This window comes from Notamacropus eugenii, chromosome 2, assembly GCF_028372415.1.
Source record: "Notamacropus eugenii isolate mMacEug1 chromosome 2, mMacEug1.pri_v2, whole genome shotgun sequence".
In the NCBI taxonomy this organism is placed as follows: Eukaryota; Metazoa; Chordata; class Mammalia; order Diprotodontia; family Macropodidae; genus Notamacropus; species Notamacropus eugenii.
The window spans coordinates 233,100,571-233,117,517 of NC_092873.1; the positions used below are offsets into that span (position 1 = coordinate 233,100,571).

General features: G+C 36.1%; 1 protein-coding gene across 20 annotated transcripts in view; it reads left to right on the forward strand.

Annotated features, from left to right (window-relative positions):
* The window catches only part of LOC140526901 (utrophin-like), a 558,532-nt gene that overhangs the window by 512,655 nt on the left and 28,930 nt on the right, over nucleotides 1-16,947 (forward strand). For 16 of the 20 annotated variants that reach the window (XM_072643530.1, XM_072643537.1, XM_072643532.1 and 13 more), the window contains 5 exons: nucleotides 4,334-4,467; nucleotides 12,617-12,655; nucleotides 12,881-12,949; nucleotides 14,549-14,587; nucleotides 14,813-14,875. In XM_072643530.1, the coding sequence (XP_072499631.1) occupies nucleotides 4,334-4,467; nucleotides 12,617-12,655; nucleotides 12,881-12,949; nucleotides 14,549-14,587; nucleotides 14,813-14,875 (344 nt within the window). Of the gene's footprint in view, nucleotides 1-4,333; nucleotides 4,468-12,616; nucleotides 12,656-12,880; nucleotides 12,950-14,548; nucleotides 14,588-14,812; nucleotides 14,876-16,947 lie in introns of those variants that run through there. The other 4 variants (XM_072643536.1, XM_072643535.1, XM_072643539.1 and 1 more) reach the window with 4 other exon arrangements.

Sequence of the window (16,947 nt, forward strand, 5' to 3'; positions counted from 1 at the left end):
ATATGTATTCTGGCATGGTTCTTTGAAAAATGCTTTATAATCCCACCTCATACAAACTTGAGAAAAGAGCACAAATATTTTGTTTCAAAATAATTTAAGCTTTGTCATTTTCTCTCTCTTTTAAAAATCAAAACAGTTTATTATTTGGGGGGCAGAAAGGTGATGCAGTGGATAGAGTGCCAACCTGAAGTCAGGAAGACTTGTCTTCGTGAGTTCAGATCTGGCTTTTAGACACTTAATAATTGTGTCCCAGGCCAGGTCATTTAAACTTGTCTACCTCAGTTTCCTCATCTGTAAAATGAGCTGGAGAAGGAAATGGCAAGCCACTCAAGTATCTATGCCAAGAAAACTGTAAATGGGGACACAGAGAGTCAGACATAACTAAAATGATTAAATAACCACAGTTATCTGGGGTAGAAATATTCTAAAATCTATCAAACCCTTGTGCCTTCTTCTGCCCAATATGCTGAGAACTGTGTATTAACAATGGTGGTTCAGGTTATGAGTGGTCCTTATCACAGTCTCAAATGCAATTTGATCCTTGCAATTCCAAATCTTGTCAAACTTTTGCCAGAAGATTCTTAATATTACTTACTACTATCACTGGGCAGGATAGTATGGAAGAAGCAGACCATTTTCATTTTTGTTACCGTACTAAACCAGTTCCCTGCTTAATACAGAAATTTAGAAGTTCTGTGTTTTGAGCATTACTATTTCTCATGATTCCTTCTGCTAGAATATGGCTGTATCCCAGTGGAATTAATTGTATGCTGCCAATGTAAATGTTATCCATAGTTTTTGTGGGATGAATTGCTTTTCGCTTCTTCTAAATTGTGTGACATTCCTAGTGCTAGTGAATTTAGTGATTCTAGGAGTTAGAACTTGGATGATGGCTTCTCCATTGAAAGGAAAATGACTGGGGAACAGTGGTTAAAATGTATGATTAAGTGTGTCCTCCAAAAAACGTCAAGGTTACATATAAAAATACACTGAAATTTTGCAAATTTCAAATCGCAAGCTGAGGAGATTTAGATTTAGGTAGACATTTAGTAAATTTGTAACTTTTAGGTAAGCAAACAACAAATTTGTTATATATAACTTAGATGCATTTAGGTAATGGACAAAAAGCAAGGATATTCTTTTTATCAGAATACATAAATTGCATACTTCTGAATGACAAGTTATAATGGTATCATACACAAAGAGTTTCATCAGTACTCAGTGTTTTAGATTATGAGAGTAATGAATTTCTTTCATTGTAATCATAGAATTAACATCCATTTCTTGAGAAAATGCATAACATTACTGTGATATCAGTAATAGTTTCAGCCTCTTTGCAGCTTTCCTCCATTGCCCTTAGGTCTGTCCATTGTGACTAAACAGAGCAAGTCTTATCTTTCTTGTACACGAAAGCCTTTCAGATAATTGAAGATGGCTACCATAAGGCACCTTGTCTTCTGTTCTCTCGGTTAACTCTCCCCAATTCCTTCAAGTGACTCTTATATGACATAGACTCATTTTTCTGTTTGCCCTAGTCTGGAAATTTGCCGTCTTGTCAATGTTCTTCCTAAAATACCCATAACTAAATGCAACCGTCTTTAGGTGGTCTGATCACAGAAGAGCACCACAGGACAGTCACCTCCCTTTTCATGGAAGTTATGCCTATCTTCAGGGGGCATAGATTAGCTCTCTTTTTCCTGATTCCTCTGAAATCACTTCTCCCAAATTTCAGTGTGGATGTCATTCTATGGGTGGCTTTTTACCCCTCCTCAAAACTCTAAAGAGGGAGTGGTCAGTTCCCTCCAAAGTAGGTACTATTTCCTCCCTAGCTACCAGCAGCCCTACTAGCGATATTTAGCTGTAGGTGAAATTTATTTTTGTTGATTCTTCTGCTTTTTGAAAAGTGAAATTATTTTTTAAGATAATTCAAGAAATCATTTACTGTTCTGCTTTGGACAAAGAGATGTCCACAAATGTCCACAAATAGACAGTTCTTGCTTTATGTAAGTGGACCATTTCATAAACCTCTAAGTAAAGCTGCTTTTACATAATGTGAATTTATCCCTACCCACCTACTTCACTTAGCCTACATAGCAAAGGGATCTGTAAAAGAATACCTTTATACAGGTCATAAAAGGTACTCAAAATGTACTAAATAATAAAATAATGTAAATATAATATAAATAATATAAAATATATATAAATTTAAAAAATTAAAAGGTACTAAAATCCTGACATTAAATACTGTACCATGATAATAAACTGAATTATGAAATGAAAGATAAAATTAATGATGAAGTAGGCACAATACTATATACTACATTAAACAAAGGTATGCAGTATGGTGCCCCTTCCCCACCTACTGCACCTAGCCTTTATCACTTTACTGTAATTGGCTGCATAACTTTTTTTAATGAACTTTTGAGAGACATTTGGATAGTGGCTCTTTTTTTTTCATGTCTGATGATAGTAAGCGATGTTATCCTCAACTAAGTCTTTAAACTTTTAAAATCTTGAGGAATTTGGATCCATCTTTTCCATATAAGAAAAAAAAATTCACTCAAACGATGAAATGCTTCTGGCATCTGTTTCCTTGTGAAACTTTTTGGTTCAGTCTACAGTTCCAAAGCTTCCCCTTCTTCTACAACTTTGCACCCACCAGCTCAATCAGATACTTCTTTGACAGTTCTCCTTGAGACTCAATCAACTCCTCCACATCATTCTCAGTCACGTCTAGCTTCAATTCTTGTGCTAATTTTACAATCTTGTTATTACTCACTTCTTGGAACATTTCTTCTTTGTAAATTTTTTGGAATGCAGATTTCTTTCAGAATTCTTTACATAAAATCAAATTTCAGTGATATAGATTGTAAAGCAAGAATTGTCTCTGTTGAAGTGCATCATCTCAAATGACTGCATCACACTTGTTGTTTACTGTGATCTATTTCCTAATTCCTCCTCTATCTGATCAGGTGACCCAGTGTCATTCTTCCCTGGCAAAATTGTCTCTTATTCTGCCTCCATTACATTAGATGTCTTTGGGTCTTCTTGTTCTTCTTTGTATATTTACCTCAGTTGTGATTTCATCCATTCCCATAGATTCAGTTAGCACTTCTATAAAATGATTCCCCAAATCAGTATCCTAATCTTGATACCTCCCCTAAATGGCAGCCTCATATTTCCAAACAGCTGTGTTATATCCTTCCCTAACTCCTCAAACCCATGTCTAAACTAAAACCACCATCTTTATTTTAAACCCATCCCACCTTCTAACTGTCCTATTTCTATGCACTCTCCCTTTAATAATCAATGTTCACAATCTTAGTCAGTTATAAGATGCTACATATAAAGTGCTTTGAAAGCACTTTAAAAAAAGTTAGTCTAATGAACATTTTTTAATGCCTCCTATATGCATGGCACTATGCTAAGTGCTGTGGATATACAAAAGGAAAAACTGGTCTCTCCCCTCAAAGAGTCTACAATCTATTGGGAAAGATAAGACACCAAAGAGGGTAAGGGAGAAGCCAACAGAAAGGCATGAGAGGAAGGATGAAGAAGTCCAATCCAGATAAGTGCAGCTATGTAGAAAATGAAGAAGTGGCTGACCTGGGAGCCCCTCTTTAAATGCAGGCTTTGAGAGGGGCACTTTGCTTTTCCCTCCAGGCTTCTAATCAGAGAAGCATAGGATACTAAGAGTATTGATGATGTTCAAGTACCAGAGTTGATACAGTCTCGCAGGATGATAAGGAGGGTCCTGGGGACACGATGGAATTCAGTCCAAAGGAGTTCAGATGGGTGGAAAATGAATAAACCATAATATCAATGTCAGTTATTGTTATAATTACCATTATTTATCATCATCATTATTATTATTATTATATTATCTAATAGGCTCATGAAGTACCAGAAGTCTTATGATTGATTCAGCTTCTCAAACAGAAACAGCCATTGTCAAGTTTTATCTTCATGGTTTTTTAAAAATGTGTCCTGGATCTGCAACAAGCATTTCCAAAACCGACCAGTTTTTATTGTTTTAATTTTGGTATTTCTGGATCTGTTACAAGAGTTTTAGGAAAAGTTCCAGTTGATCATTTATTTCTGAACAGAAAAAAGAAACCTACCATTTACCTAGTTAGTATATATGATAGTCCCTGAGATCTTGGAGCTCCATGCTTTCATAACTTAAATTATGTCACATTTCAGAACCACATAACTGCTGAATTGATCTGTCCTCAGAAATGTCCCCTTCTCATCTTCCTTCCCTCTGCTCTTACTGTAAATAACTGTCTTTTATAATTCTAATTAGAGATTTTGGATTTACTTACCCTCATAGACAACATCTGGAGAAGATGTCCGAGACTTCACAAGGGTGTTAAGAAATAAGTTCAGATCGAAGAAGCACTTTGCCAAACCCCGGCTTGGCTACCTGCCTGTGCAGACCGTTCTGGATGGTAACAAATTAGAAAAGTGAGTTTCCATTTTTTTCTAGAACCTCAACTTAAACTTTTATTTAGTGTTACAAAAAGAATAAGTACAAAGAATTTTAATGAAAAATATTCTTTTTGATAAAATTTATCAAATCTTTATTTATAGAAAGTTTTTTTTCAACTATTTGCTTTTGGAAATAACAGCACAAAATGTAAGTTTAGCATGGTATGTTTGCCTCAGACTCATAAAATTTACGTTTATTTTCCCATCTTTTCCTGGCTAGTCTTACAAGTGAATTTTGACTTTAAATCACTGTCCATCCTTTTCATATGTTTTTCTATTCATGTTGATAATTCTATAGTTCCTATTGCATGCTTTGCATTGTATTAACTGTGTACCTTTTATAATCTCAACTATAAAACTTACCAAAGGTCACAAAATTCCAATTATCTCTAAAACTTTTGATCTTTGTGAGTTCTGTAACCATTGAAAGAATAAAGGAGTGGAACGTTATGTGAGAATAGACTAACAAAGAGAATTAATCCTTTCCCCAGAGATTATAGTTGGGGAACAAAAAGAAATAGTGTTCAAAATGGTGAAATGAATTTTGGATTCCATAACCTAACGTAAAGAGATATTGCTTCAAGTTAATATCCTAAAGGACAAAAACTCTTTACAAAATAAAAATGCAAAAGATAATTTGGAAAATAAGAGACCACAGTGAATTTCAAAAATTACTGAGAAGAAATACCTAGGATTAAAGTATTTTTCCCCAAAAATTCATTTTATTTATTTTGTGTGTGTGTGTGTGTGTGTGTGTGTGTGTGTGTGTGTGTGTGTGTGTGTAATTTCATTATAGAACTAAAGGGAATAACCAACATCTTCTAGAGAATAGAATGAATAATTGTTAGACAAAAATCAAGGTAAATCTTTGCATACAGACACACCTGTATGCAAACAGCCCTGGTGAGAGAATGAAAAGAGTCTGTCAAAATGACTGTGGCAAAGCATTTCTGCAATTTTGCTGTTTGATTTAAAATGAATGAAAGGATCTCTTTTCTATTGTTTCCCAATGAAAAAACTATAATAAGAAATAATTGGTATGTCTTAACTGCGAAGTGAAGTTTTTGGCTTTCAAAAACTTACAGCTAATTCTGTTTTGCCCATGAAAGGTGTAAGTCATCTAGTGCAAATGGAAGATTCCACTACACCTTCATGAATAATTTCTCCGCAATGTTGAATCCGTTTTGGAAAATCACAGGACCTTACAGTCGGGATGCATCATGTAAAAAAAAAATGAGACTAAGTGTTTTATCATTTCATTTCCAGTAGTCTCATAGAACACTCATTTGATTTATTTTATGTGATGCACACATGTGGTAGACTGATATTCTGAATGAAGAATTTATTTCACTTTAAGTAATAAATTAAATAAAAAGGATCTACGATCAATAGAAAAAGCATTGGACTTGAAGTCAGGAGAGGAAAAGAAGGAAACATGCATTTATTAAGCACTTACTATGTGCCAGGCACTATTCTAAATGCTTTATACATTTTATCCCCTTTGATCCTGCAACATCCCTGTGAAGTAGACGATGCTTGCCCCTTTTTGCAATTTACCGATGCAGGAAAAGGGTTTAGTGACTTACCCAAGGCCACACAGTAAGTATCTGAGGCCAGATTTGAATTCTGGTCTTCCTAACTCCAGGCCCATCCCTTGAGTAACTACTTAAAGAAGCCTATTCATTGAATGGGTGTCCCTCACTCAAAGTGAGAATGTGATAGAGGCTCACAGAAGTTAGTGTGGACACCCATCTACGTAGGCCACTGCTGCTTAGCATCTCGGTTCAGGAGATCTTCTAGTCTTAATCCACACCCAAGCATGGGATGCAAGCTTACACCACCACACTTAGCTTTTTACTTTGTTTTTAATGATCCAGGTTCAGTGAACTAAGAGTTTGTCCACAACCAGAAGTTACTCAAGGAAATTACTTTTTTTTTTTTTAAATCATAAGTAAATGAAGGGCACTTCTACACCTTCTTTTGTTGTTGTTATTCTTTACATTTTTGGACATTTATATTTCTATATCTGTCTGCCTCTCATTTCTATGTATGATATCACTTGTTTGTTTTAATATTTGATGCATCATTCTATGTTATGTGTAAGTGATTTTTCTCAGTATAATTCATTTGTCTTTGTAAATACTAGAAAGAGCACTGGTTTGCAAGTCAGGACCTTGCTTCATATATGGCTCTTTCACTATCGAGAGGCCTTTTGAAAACCATGAAACCAATCAGGCCCTTAGTTTCCTCATCTATAAAATGAGGAGGTGAGACTACATGACCTCTGAGGGCCCTTCTTACTCTCCATCTGTGATAATGTAAAACATTAACTCGGAAAGCTGCCATTTAAAGGGATAATTTGGTAGGTCTGAGCTGGACACAGTGTCACTTTGGAAAAGTTGTTAACATTTATGCCCCCAGTACCAACATTTTTCACATGATTTGCCAGGATAAATTTGATCACTTTGGGCTTTGGTATCATCTTTTGCTTTCGTGTGTCAGATTTAATGTTGTTATTAATAATCTCATTCCTTGTTAACTTGCTATCCCAGAAGTTACTGAAGAAGCAAGCAAGGTGGCAAAGATCTTCTTTGCTCTTCTGAGTAATTTGTGTTGTGTGTTGTTGGTTTTTTGGGGGCTGGGGGTGATGGTGAATATGCCTCACGTTACTCACACATAGACCAGCTAACATTTGTATAAGAAAACAAAGAGGAGCTGAGTTCTGCAAAGCCTTATTAGAAGCAAAAGCTATAAGTACTAACTCCAGTGGAGCAGTGTATTCAGTGCCTTGACTAATCTTATCATCCTAATATAAGTCATATTGCATAAGGTTTAGCAGCCACGTTTTTACTGTCATAGAGTAAATAGCCATTTATGTGGGTGGGTAATAGCTCATTTATTTGACTCTTGTCAAGGTGGAGTGACTGGGGAACAGCAAGGGATTGGTGAACTGGTAACTTGTTTTGTAGTTATTTCTACTGTATATTAGACATTCTAATAGGACTCATTCTATTTGCACCATGTGGCAGCCTAGCATTCAGTGGCCAGTAATTATACATGATTATGTTGGAAAGTGTAATTGGTTACTGAGATTGTTTTTTAATGAACAGTTGCCAAAATAAGGAAAGGGAAACCCATGCTAAGATGTATTGATTGAATTTTATAGCTGTTTTAGGCAGACTTTGTCTTTGTAAATAAATGAAAAGGGCAGAAGTGGTTAAAGAATGCTACCCAGTTGTTTTCCACTTCTCCCAAAGGTAAATCAAGGGCAGTTGAGCTCCAAAAGTTAGTACGGGGTGAACCAGACGTTGTATTTACTTTAGAAAGGCATTTACTGACTCCCAAGAAAGTGCAATTGATTTCCCCAAATACCTTTAATAATAAACACGTACTTTCTCCTCCAGTCTCAGGGTGGTTAGGAGACTGTGGTATGTGATGCAGGAATTCCTTTCTAGACCATGATTCTTTATGATTATTTTCATCTTAGAAAAACAATTATTTGTCTTTGTGCAATTATAAGTGGAGCCAAGAAAACAGTATGCACAATGACTACAATGATGTAGAGAGGAAAGAACTACCCCGCCTGCCCACCCTCCTTGCCCCCCACAAAATAATCAAAAGTTTTGTAAAATTGTAAAGAACGAGCGTGGCCTGAAGGAAGAGAAGTGAAGAGACCCCAGTCCCACGCACCCCTTGGCAGATGTGGGAAGATCTCTAGTGTTGTACATGGCACATTTTCAGAGTATTTTGGTGCATTAATAAATTATACTGATTTGTTTCTCTTCCCTTTTTTTTGGCTTTAAAACATGCAATTTATTATATGAAATAGGGAGAGACAGGGCATTGAGGAAGACTATGGTAATGTAAAAAAAAAAACTTTTTTTAAAGAACATTGATAATGTGATTGTATCCTGAATGGTCTATTCTACCAGTAGTTTAGGTTCTATGTTAGAATGAAATGAAATTCTCTTAGTTAATAAACATTTGTTAAGCTAAGTGCTAGAGCCTATACTAAATGCTGGGGATACAAATAAAAGAAAAAAGGAAAAAGTCCCTGCCTTCAGCTACCTCATATACTGAGAGAGGGAGATGGCAGGAAAACAACTATGTTCATATGAGATTTTATGCAAAGTAAATTGGAGGTAGTCTTAGAGGGAAAATGCTAGGATTTTATGGGACCAGGAAAGGCTCCTTGAAAGGATGGTGTTTTATCTGAGACTTGAAGGAAGTCAGGAAAGATCTGATAGTTAACAAAAAGAGATTTGATCATTCACAGCAGAGGAAGGGTATTAAACAAGGATATTGTCAAGATGCTTAAGCTGATATAGAATGAGGGCAGCTTCTCTATGTGGCAACCAATCAAAAGGGAGAAGCTTCTTGTGATTCTTTTGTCCTCAGCTGATCAGGAATTGAAGGTGAGAGCCTATGCTTTAAGTGTCTCCTAAGCCAATTTGGTCTTAAAGCTTGTTTCAGTATTTTTGAAGGAAAATAACTAGCCTAGAACACATGATGATATACTTGTGTAGATAGATATTCTTAATACCACAACTGGCCTGGGTGGTGAGAAAATGGGGGTCCTCTTAGAAAGACTATCGCTGACCAACTTGAATTTGGATAGTTCCATAACTGCCTCACCAGTGTCACAAGCAAGCTGGCTTAATAATATGTACCCTATCGTTTCCTTTGACAGGTTGATGCAAATGAAGCAAATCACTTTATAATGTCAGTGGGCCTTGAAAAAAAATGAGTAATACAAAAGATTGTTATTATTATTTTATCCATCATTAATCAGTATAGTAAACTCATTGATCTTAGGTCTAAATAGGTACAGAACTCAAGTAACTGAAATTTTTTTGTAGCTTTTACATCACTTTAATAAGATAGAGGTAAAAGGAAACTTAAAATGCTGCCAAAGATATATTAAAAATAAAACACCTTATAGCAAATTGCTTTAGGTCAGTAGAGTCTCAAGCCTATTTTCCATGCTGTCTGCATTATGACATGTGTTTATAATGAGTACCCTAAGGAATTACAATAGCCGAAAGTTTATTTTATGAGCTATAAAAAAATTAAATTATTCAGAATAATTGTATTAAGTTTCTTTTATTACATTTGAATTCACTGAAAATTAGTAATTTATGTAGGACAACTAGCATATTCCATTAGCGAGAACACTTCCTTCTTTAGATGCTCTGGTTACATGGTAACATGTTTTATTATTTAACTTGTCCTAATAAATAAGCCATTCTTTTCTAAAGGGTAGCTCCTAATTATGTGTGAAGGATTTATCCTTGGTTTATTTTTTTTCCTTCCTTTCCCTGAACCAAATGTCAATGTGTTATGATACTGTTGACATCTTTAGCTTCTGGCCTCTTTAATTTTTTTTTCCCTAGTGAAACATAAAGGTTAGATGAAAATATTTTAAAATTTTATTTCCTTTTCTTATAATTTGCCCAAATACATGAAGATCTGTGAACATTTTTCCATTCAGCTGCCTGTCTTTGCCATTCCTAACAGTGCAAGGAGTTACTCTTTGGGCCAACTGAATTAACTTCACAAGAACCAGCCAAGCAGCCACACAAAGCCTTCCTCATTTCCATTAAGATCAAAAGTACGTTCTTTTAATCATAAAAACTTGTGAGAATGCCCTACTGCACTTGAATTTGAGACATATTTTCTCGTGTAGTTTCTGTTTGTGGAAAGTATCTAGCAAATACAAATCACTGAGCCCCAAAGTATTATGCATAGGAAATTGTTCACATAATTACTTGCTACCTATATACCCAGTTTTTAAAAGTAGTTTAAAAAAAAGAATGCAGACAACTATTATTTAACATTAAGCAGCTAACATTATATGCTGTTATACTGATTTTATGAATAGGCAGGTGTCTTGATCTTAACTCTATTAAGATTTATCCCAGTAGACAGAATATAAAAATATCTTTTTTGAAAATAGATCCAAAGAGAATTAATTTACAGTTCCTCACTTGAATTAGAAAGTTTTTGTTCTTTTTAACTTCTTGCTATATAGAGCCCAACTCTAGCTGCATAGTACTATGAAATCATTTTCCTTTGTTGCTGAATGTGTAATAGAAATGGGACTATTCGGTGTCGGTGAAATAATTCAAAGGCTTCTTTCTTTGGATTTTCTTTTGAAGCCAAAGGAGCTTTTGTTAATATGTTTTAAGTTTAATTCAGCAAATAGAGTTCATTTTTACATGTTTCGTAGTTGCACTTACATAGAAAACTAGAGTTTGAATTTGGTTAAATGATGTTCAACTCTAAGTGATTTTCAAATATTTTGAGTATGTGGAATCTTGCTTCTGTAACTGTTGTTATTTGTTTCTGGTTTTGTTCTTTCATTATTTTTATTGTGTTCTCATCACTGTCATTTCCAAGTTCTCTTTCCCTCTGCCAACTGACCATCCTCCACAATTTGCTCACTTGTAGCAAAGTGGATAGACAGACAGACAGACAGACAGATAGATAGATAGATTTATTAAGCCTGCCCTCAAAGAACTTAGATTCTAAGGAGCGGAGGCAGAAGACAGCATATAAAAGGGAGCTGAGAAAAGGGAAAGGGTGAGGAGCAAAGTAGTCTGGAAAGTCAAGGGCTGAACAGGTGAGGAGTGAGCATGGCTGATGTGCATTCTTCCTTAAATGCAGGTTCTGAAGAAGAAACCAAAGGAAGACTGTTAAGCAAAGCAAACCTTGACACATTGATCTTATCCAGAAATTCATATACTTTGATCTCCTACCTACCCCTTTCCTGAGATGAAAGAGATGTGTTTAATTGTGTGCCCTCTAGAATCAAGATTGGTCATTCCATTGACCCGACTGGTGTTTGTGTTGTTTAACGTTACTGCCATCAGAGTATACATATTGGTTTAGCTTGGTTCTGCTTACTTCATACAAGTCTCCTGCAGTTTCTCAGCGCTGTTTTCTTCTTGGAATCTAAATCTCTGCCAAGGTGTTGTCCTAGAGAGGAACCGAAAGATGACTATGTCAACTTTTACCATGTTGCCCAGTATATAATCATTGAATGGAGATCATCTGCAGAAATATGAGGTTTTTATAGAGCACATTTTAGAAAATGTAATTAGAAAGAAATGAGTAGTTGTTTAGTCCTGTTCACTTGTTGCATTCAGCTTGGGCATAATCAGCCAACAAGCCTTCCAGAATCCCAGCTCTGTGCTAAATGCTGTGGATACAAAGAAAGACGACAGTCTACTTCTAGGGAGCTTACTGTCTAACAGAGAGCCAACAATCATGTTTACAAACAACAGGATAAATCTTAAATGATTAACTGGAGGAAGGCATGAGCATTAAGGGAGATTGGAAAAGTCTTCTTGTGGAAATGTGGGACTTCCACTGACCTGGAGGCAGAGATAAGGGAGAGCATTTCAGGTATGGAGGATGGTCTTTGAAAATGCCCAAGAGTAGGGAATTGGATTGTCTTGTTCAAAGAATAGCTAGGAGGCTCATGTTAGTGGGTGTTAGAGTACAAAGAGAGGAGTGAGAAATAAGAAGACTGGAATATGTAGGCCAAGGCCAGGTTAAAAAGGAGTTTAGAAACCAGAATATTTTAATATTTGATCCTAGAAATAGGGAGCCATTGGAATTTATTGAGTAGAGGAGAGATGCTGTCAGTTCTACTGTTTAGGAAGATCTTTTCCCTCCAGAAGAAAGCACTCGGCCTCTTATTTCCAAGTCGTAATTCCATTTCCAGTATTTTTTCCCTGACCTCTGCTCCTTAACCTTCACCTTTCTATAAATTTACTTTTCTATTTTAAAAATCAAACAAACAAAAACACCAGAAAAATGAGCCATGATGACCATCTCTTTCCAGTGTGTTTGATAAATTTTTATTTTAGTTTATTTTCAATTGTCTTTCTCAGTGATAGATTGTAAGACATTTTATTTCCTTTAAATAAGAACATTTTAATATGTTTCTTCTGTAGCTGTGCTCTGGCTTCTGTTTATTTTGATTTTCTTGTTTTAGGCCAGACTGAATCCAGGTGTGTGGGTGGGGCACGATTAAGAAGTGGTTCTTTTATCCCTAGTTATTTGGAATTACATTAAAGTATTTGTTCTGTGGTTTTTTCCCCCTTTCCCCTCCTTACAGTCCTATCACACTCATCAGTATGTGGCCAGTGCAATATGAGTGAGTATATATAGACCTTATATGCAGAAGGCTAATGTTCAGATTATTTTATTAGCATGCGGTAATTACTAAACTCTTGGCAATAAATAATACTACATCCCTGGATAACAATCCTAGTGGTCTCTTTGATTGGCAAATTTATTCCTTTAGTTGATCTAACATTTCTGTTAATGTTATGAGCCTATATTTGAACATGTAACATAATGTCATGTTTTTTCTTTGCAGACTCCCTGAGACACCACCACAAGAAAAGGAAGAGGAGATACCTTCCCAAAGAAGAGAGAGAGCCTTGAGGTAAGGGACTTTAACAAGAATGCTTCCCTTAATTTACTTTTAGACATTTTGTTCTACAGAAAATATAATTCTGGAGGAATTCAATATATAGAAAATATTTCCCAAAACATTTTAGAAATTTAGAAAATATAATTTTGTATGCATATGACTTGTTTGCACTCATATATCCATATTTATGTTATGATATAATTTTAATTGTATATTTGTAAAAATAATAAATACGTTATAGTGCAAATAGACTCACCATATTCTCTGTAAAGTTCTTGTACTTGTACCAAGCCAATGGAATAATTTCCTCTACTCATAGAAACTGTCTGATTATATCTCTCTATGGTTCAGTTGTGGGAACCAGAAAGTTATGAATTCTTAATTTCCATAAAGAAATTTGTTCCATGAAGTATGTTTGTGTTTTGTCTAAACCTTTCATGGAAGACATATCCAAAATAATTAATAGAAGGAAGGCACTAGCATTAAGGGAGAGTGAGAAAGGCTTTTTGTGGAAGGTGTGCTTTGGCTAAGCAGGAGGCAAAGATGGAGGAGAGCATTCCAGGCATGGAGGATGGTCTTTGGAAATGCTAAGAGTAGGGCACTGGATTGTCTTGTCCAAAGAAGAGCTAGGAGGCTCATGTTACTGGATTATATTATAGAGTCCATGGAGAGGAGTGATAAATAAGAAGACTGGAAAGATAGGAAAAGACCCAGGTTATGAAGGAGTTTAAAAGCCAGAATATTCTAATATTTGATCCTGGAGGTTGTAGGGAGCCCCTGGAATTTATAGAGTAGAGGGGAGATGCTTTTAGACTTGCTCCCCCAGAAGAAAGCAGCGAGCCTCTTATTTCCAAGTGTTAATCCCATTTCCAGTCCTCATTCCTGACTTCTACTCCATAGCCTAATTTACTCTTCCGTTTTAAAAAACAAAACAAACAAAAAAACAGGAAAAGGAGCAGTGATGACTATCTCATCCCAGTGTGTATTTATAAAATTTTAGTTTATTTAAAAATTTGTTTCTCAAATTATAAGATTTGAGAATAGAGATAGATTGTGTGTGTTCATCCTTTGTTGCCATCTAGACCATGCCATCAGAGAAATGATGACCTGACTTGCACTTGACTTTGTTTTGAGTGAGGGAGAGTTATACAGGTCACCAACCTCACTTCTCCTCCAGAGCCATCTGAATTCAGTGACCAGATATTCATCAGGATGACTGGAGATGACCCAGGAGGAGGCAATTGGGGTTAAGTGACTTGCCCAAGGTCACACAGGTAGTGAGTGTCAAGTGTCTGAGGTGATATTTGAACTCAAGTCCTCCTGACTCCTGCACTGGTGTTCTATCCACTGCACCACCTAGCGGCCCTAAGAGATAGATTGAGAGATGGACTGTAAGACATTTTATTTTTCTTTAAATAAGAACATTTTAATATGTTTCTTATGTAGCTGTACTCTGGCTTCTGTTTATTTTGGTTTTCTTGTTTTAGGCCAGACTGAATCCAGGTGTGTGGGTGGGGCACGATTAAGAAGTGTTTCTTTTATCCCTAGTTGTTTGGAATTACATTAAAGTATTTGTTCTGTGGTGTTTTCCCCCCCTTTCCCCTCCTACAGTCCTATGACACTCATCAGTATGTGGCCAGTGCAATATGAGTGAGTATATATAGACCTTATACGCAGAAGGCTAATGTGCAGATTATTTTATTAGCATGCGGTAATTACTAAACTCTTGGCAATAAATAATGCTCCATCACTGGATAACAATCCTAGTGGTCTCTTTGCATGGCAGATTTCTTTGCTTTAATAGATCTAACATTTCTGTTAATGTAATGTGCTTTTGTTTGAACATGATATATGATGTCATTTTTTTCTTTTCAGATTGTTTAAGGCCTCACAAATGCAGGATGATACCCATTCCCAAATAGAGCAGTGTGCCTCCAGGTAAGGGACTTTAACAAGAATGCTTCTCTTAATTTATTTTTAGACATTTTTTCTACAGAAAATATAATTCCAGAGGAATTCCAAAAGGAAAAGAATATGTAGAAAATATTTCCCAAAATATTTTAGAAATTTAGAAAATATAACTTTTTATGCATGTGAATGCTTATACTCATATTTCTGTATTTATATTCTGATATAATTATATTTGTAAATTAACGAATGCATTAATAGTACAAATCGACCCATCATATTCTTTAAGTTCTTGTACTTGTACCAAGACAGTGGAGTAATTTTCTCTCCTTGTAGAAATTATCTGATTTTTAACTCTATAAGGTTCAATTTGGGGAACCAGGTAGTTATGAATTCTTAATTTCCATGAAGAAATTTGCTCCATGAAGCAGAGAATTGAGTAAATCTTATGTTTCTGCTTTTTCTAAACCTTTCATGGAAGTCATATATTACTGACCACTCCCTTCCAAAATCTGCCATTCCTGTAAATGAAAATAGCAATTGAAAGTCTGATCCGAACAGTTCCAGATCTTAAGTAGGGGACTTCAACTTAGATGTTTATAGTCTCTACACTAAGCACCTTGTTCCTCAGTTTCTCAGCCACCATGACCTGGTATTCCTTCATCCCACCTCAACTACCTACTTAGAGGGGAAGTCACAGCCTTCATCTTGCCATTGACGTACATGTAATGCTTGGAAGGGAAAGGGTTCTATCTAATCAAATCTTTTCTAATTCTCCTATAGCTTAGTATTTCCTTGGACCCTCAACCCTACATTCTCTTTCTGGTCTCAACCCCTTAGTGAAGGAATTCAAGGGAATCCCAGACTCCCTTGTCCTGTCACTGCCTACTCAGTTCCAAACTCCAACTTTGGGCTACTCTCATCATTCTTCCCCTCTATTCCTGTTTACCTGCTGCGGAAAAGAGATAGAGGAAGTTACCCAATCAGACTGGGACTGGACCTATTAGTAATCTGATATCTAATCTTAATTGAGCTTTCACTTGAGCAAAGGAAATCTTTACTCCTCCAGGATTGATCGTCTATTCCACTAACCCCAAACTTCTGTCTTCAGGACTCTCATATAGAGCCTAGGACCTTTCATAATTGACTGTGAAAGTTGAAGCTGTTTGTTGTAAGCGTCCTAGTCTGCATCTTCTCCTTTGTCATCACGCCCTGTGATCTTCCTCTTTACTCTGTTCTGTTGAAGAGGTGACCCTTCTGCCTGTACATTTCTACTTAATCTTATCCCTGCCTGTCTTTTCTGCTCTTACTTTAATATTCATTCTTTCTGTCTCTTCCTCTGTCTCTTTCTCTTCTCCCTTCCCCTATTCCTCCCCTGATCCTTCCCTGCTGTCTATAGACACACTCAAATCTGCCCTCTTGCTAAAAAATCCTGTACAAGATCCTTCCTTATCTGCTAGCTGTCATCCTTTTATCTCTTCTTTTCTCAGCCAAACTCCTTTAAAAATCTGTCTAAACTCAGTTCTTCCATTTCTCTTCTTACTCTTTTCTAAATCCTTTACAATCTGGCTTCTAAAATCATCTTTCAACTGAAACTATTACTAATGATTTCTTGTTAAATCTGATGGCATTTTCTCAGTCATGACCCTTTTGGGCCCCTCTCTAGTATTTGATACTGCTGACCAACATTCCTCTTGGATACTGGCCTCTCTCTGGGTTTTTGTGATACTGGTCACTCTTCACTAGGTGACATGGTATCTGGAGCCCTGAGCCTGGAGACAGGAAGACTTGAGTTCAAATTTGACCTCGGATACTGAATAGCTGTGTGACTTTGGACAGGTCACTTAACCTCTGACTGCCTCAGTTTCTTCAACTGTAAAATGAAGATAATAAGAGCACCTACCTTACAGGATTGTTATGAGGATCAAATGAGTTATTTGTAAAGTGCTTAGCTTCTTACAGTGCTTGACACATAGTTGGTATTACATAACTGCTTATTTCCTTCTCTTCCCTCTTAATCTCTCCTTCTTAGTCTCCTTAGACTCTCACTGACTGTCTTAGTCTCCTTAGACTCTCATTAACTGTGGCTCTTCCCCAGTGCA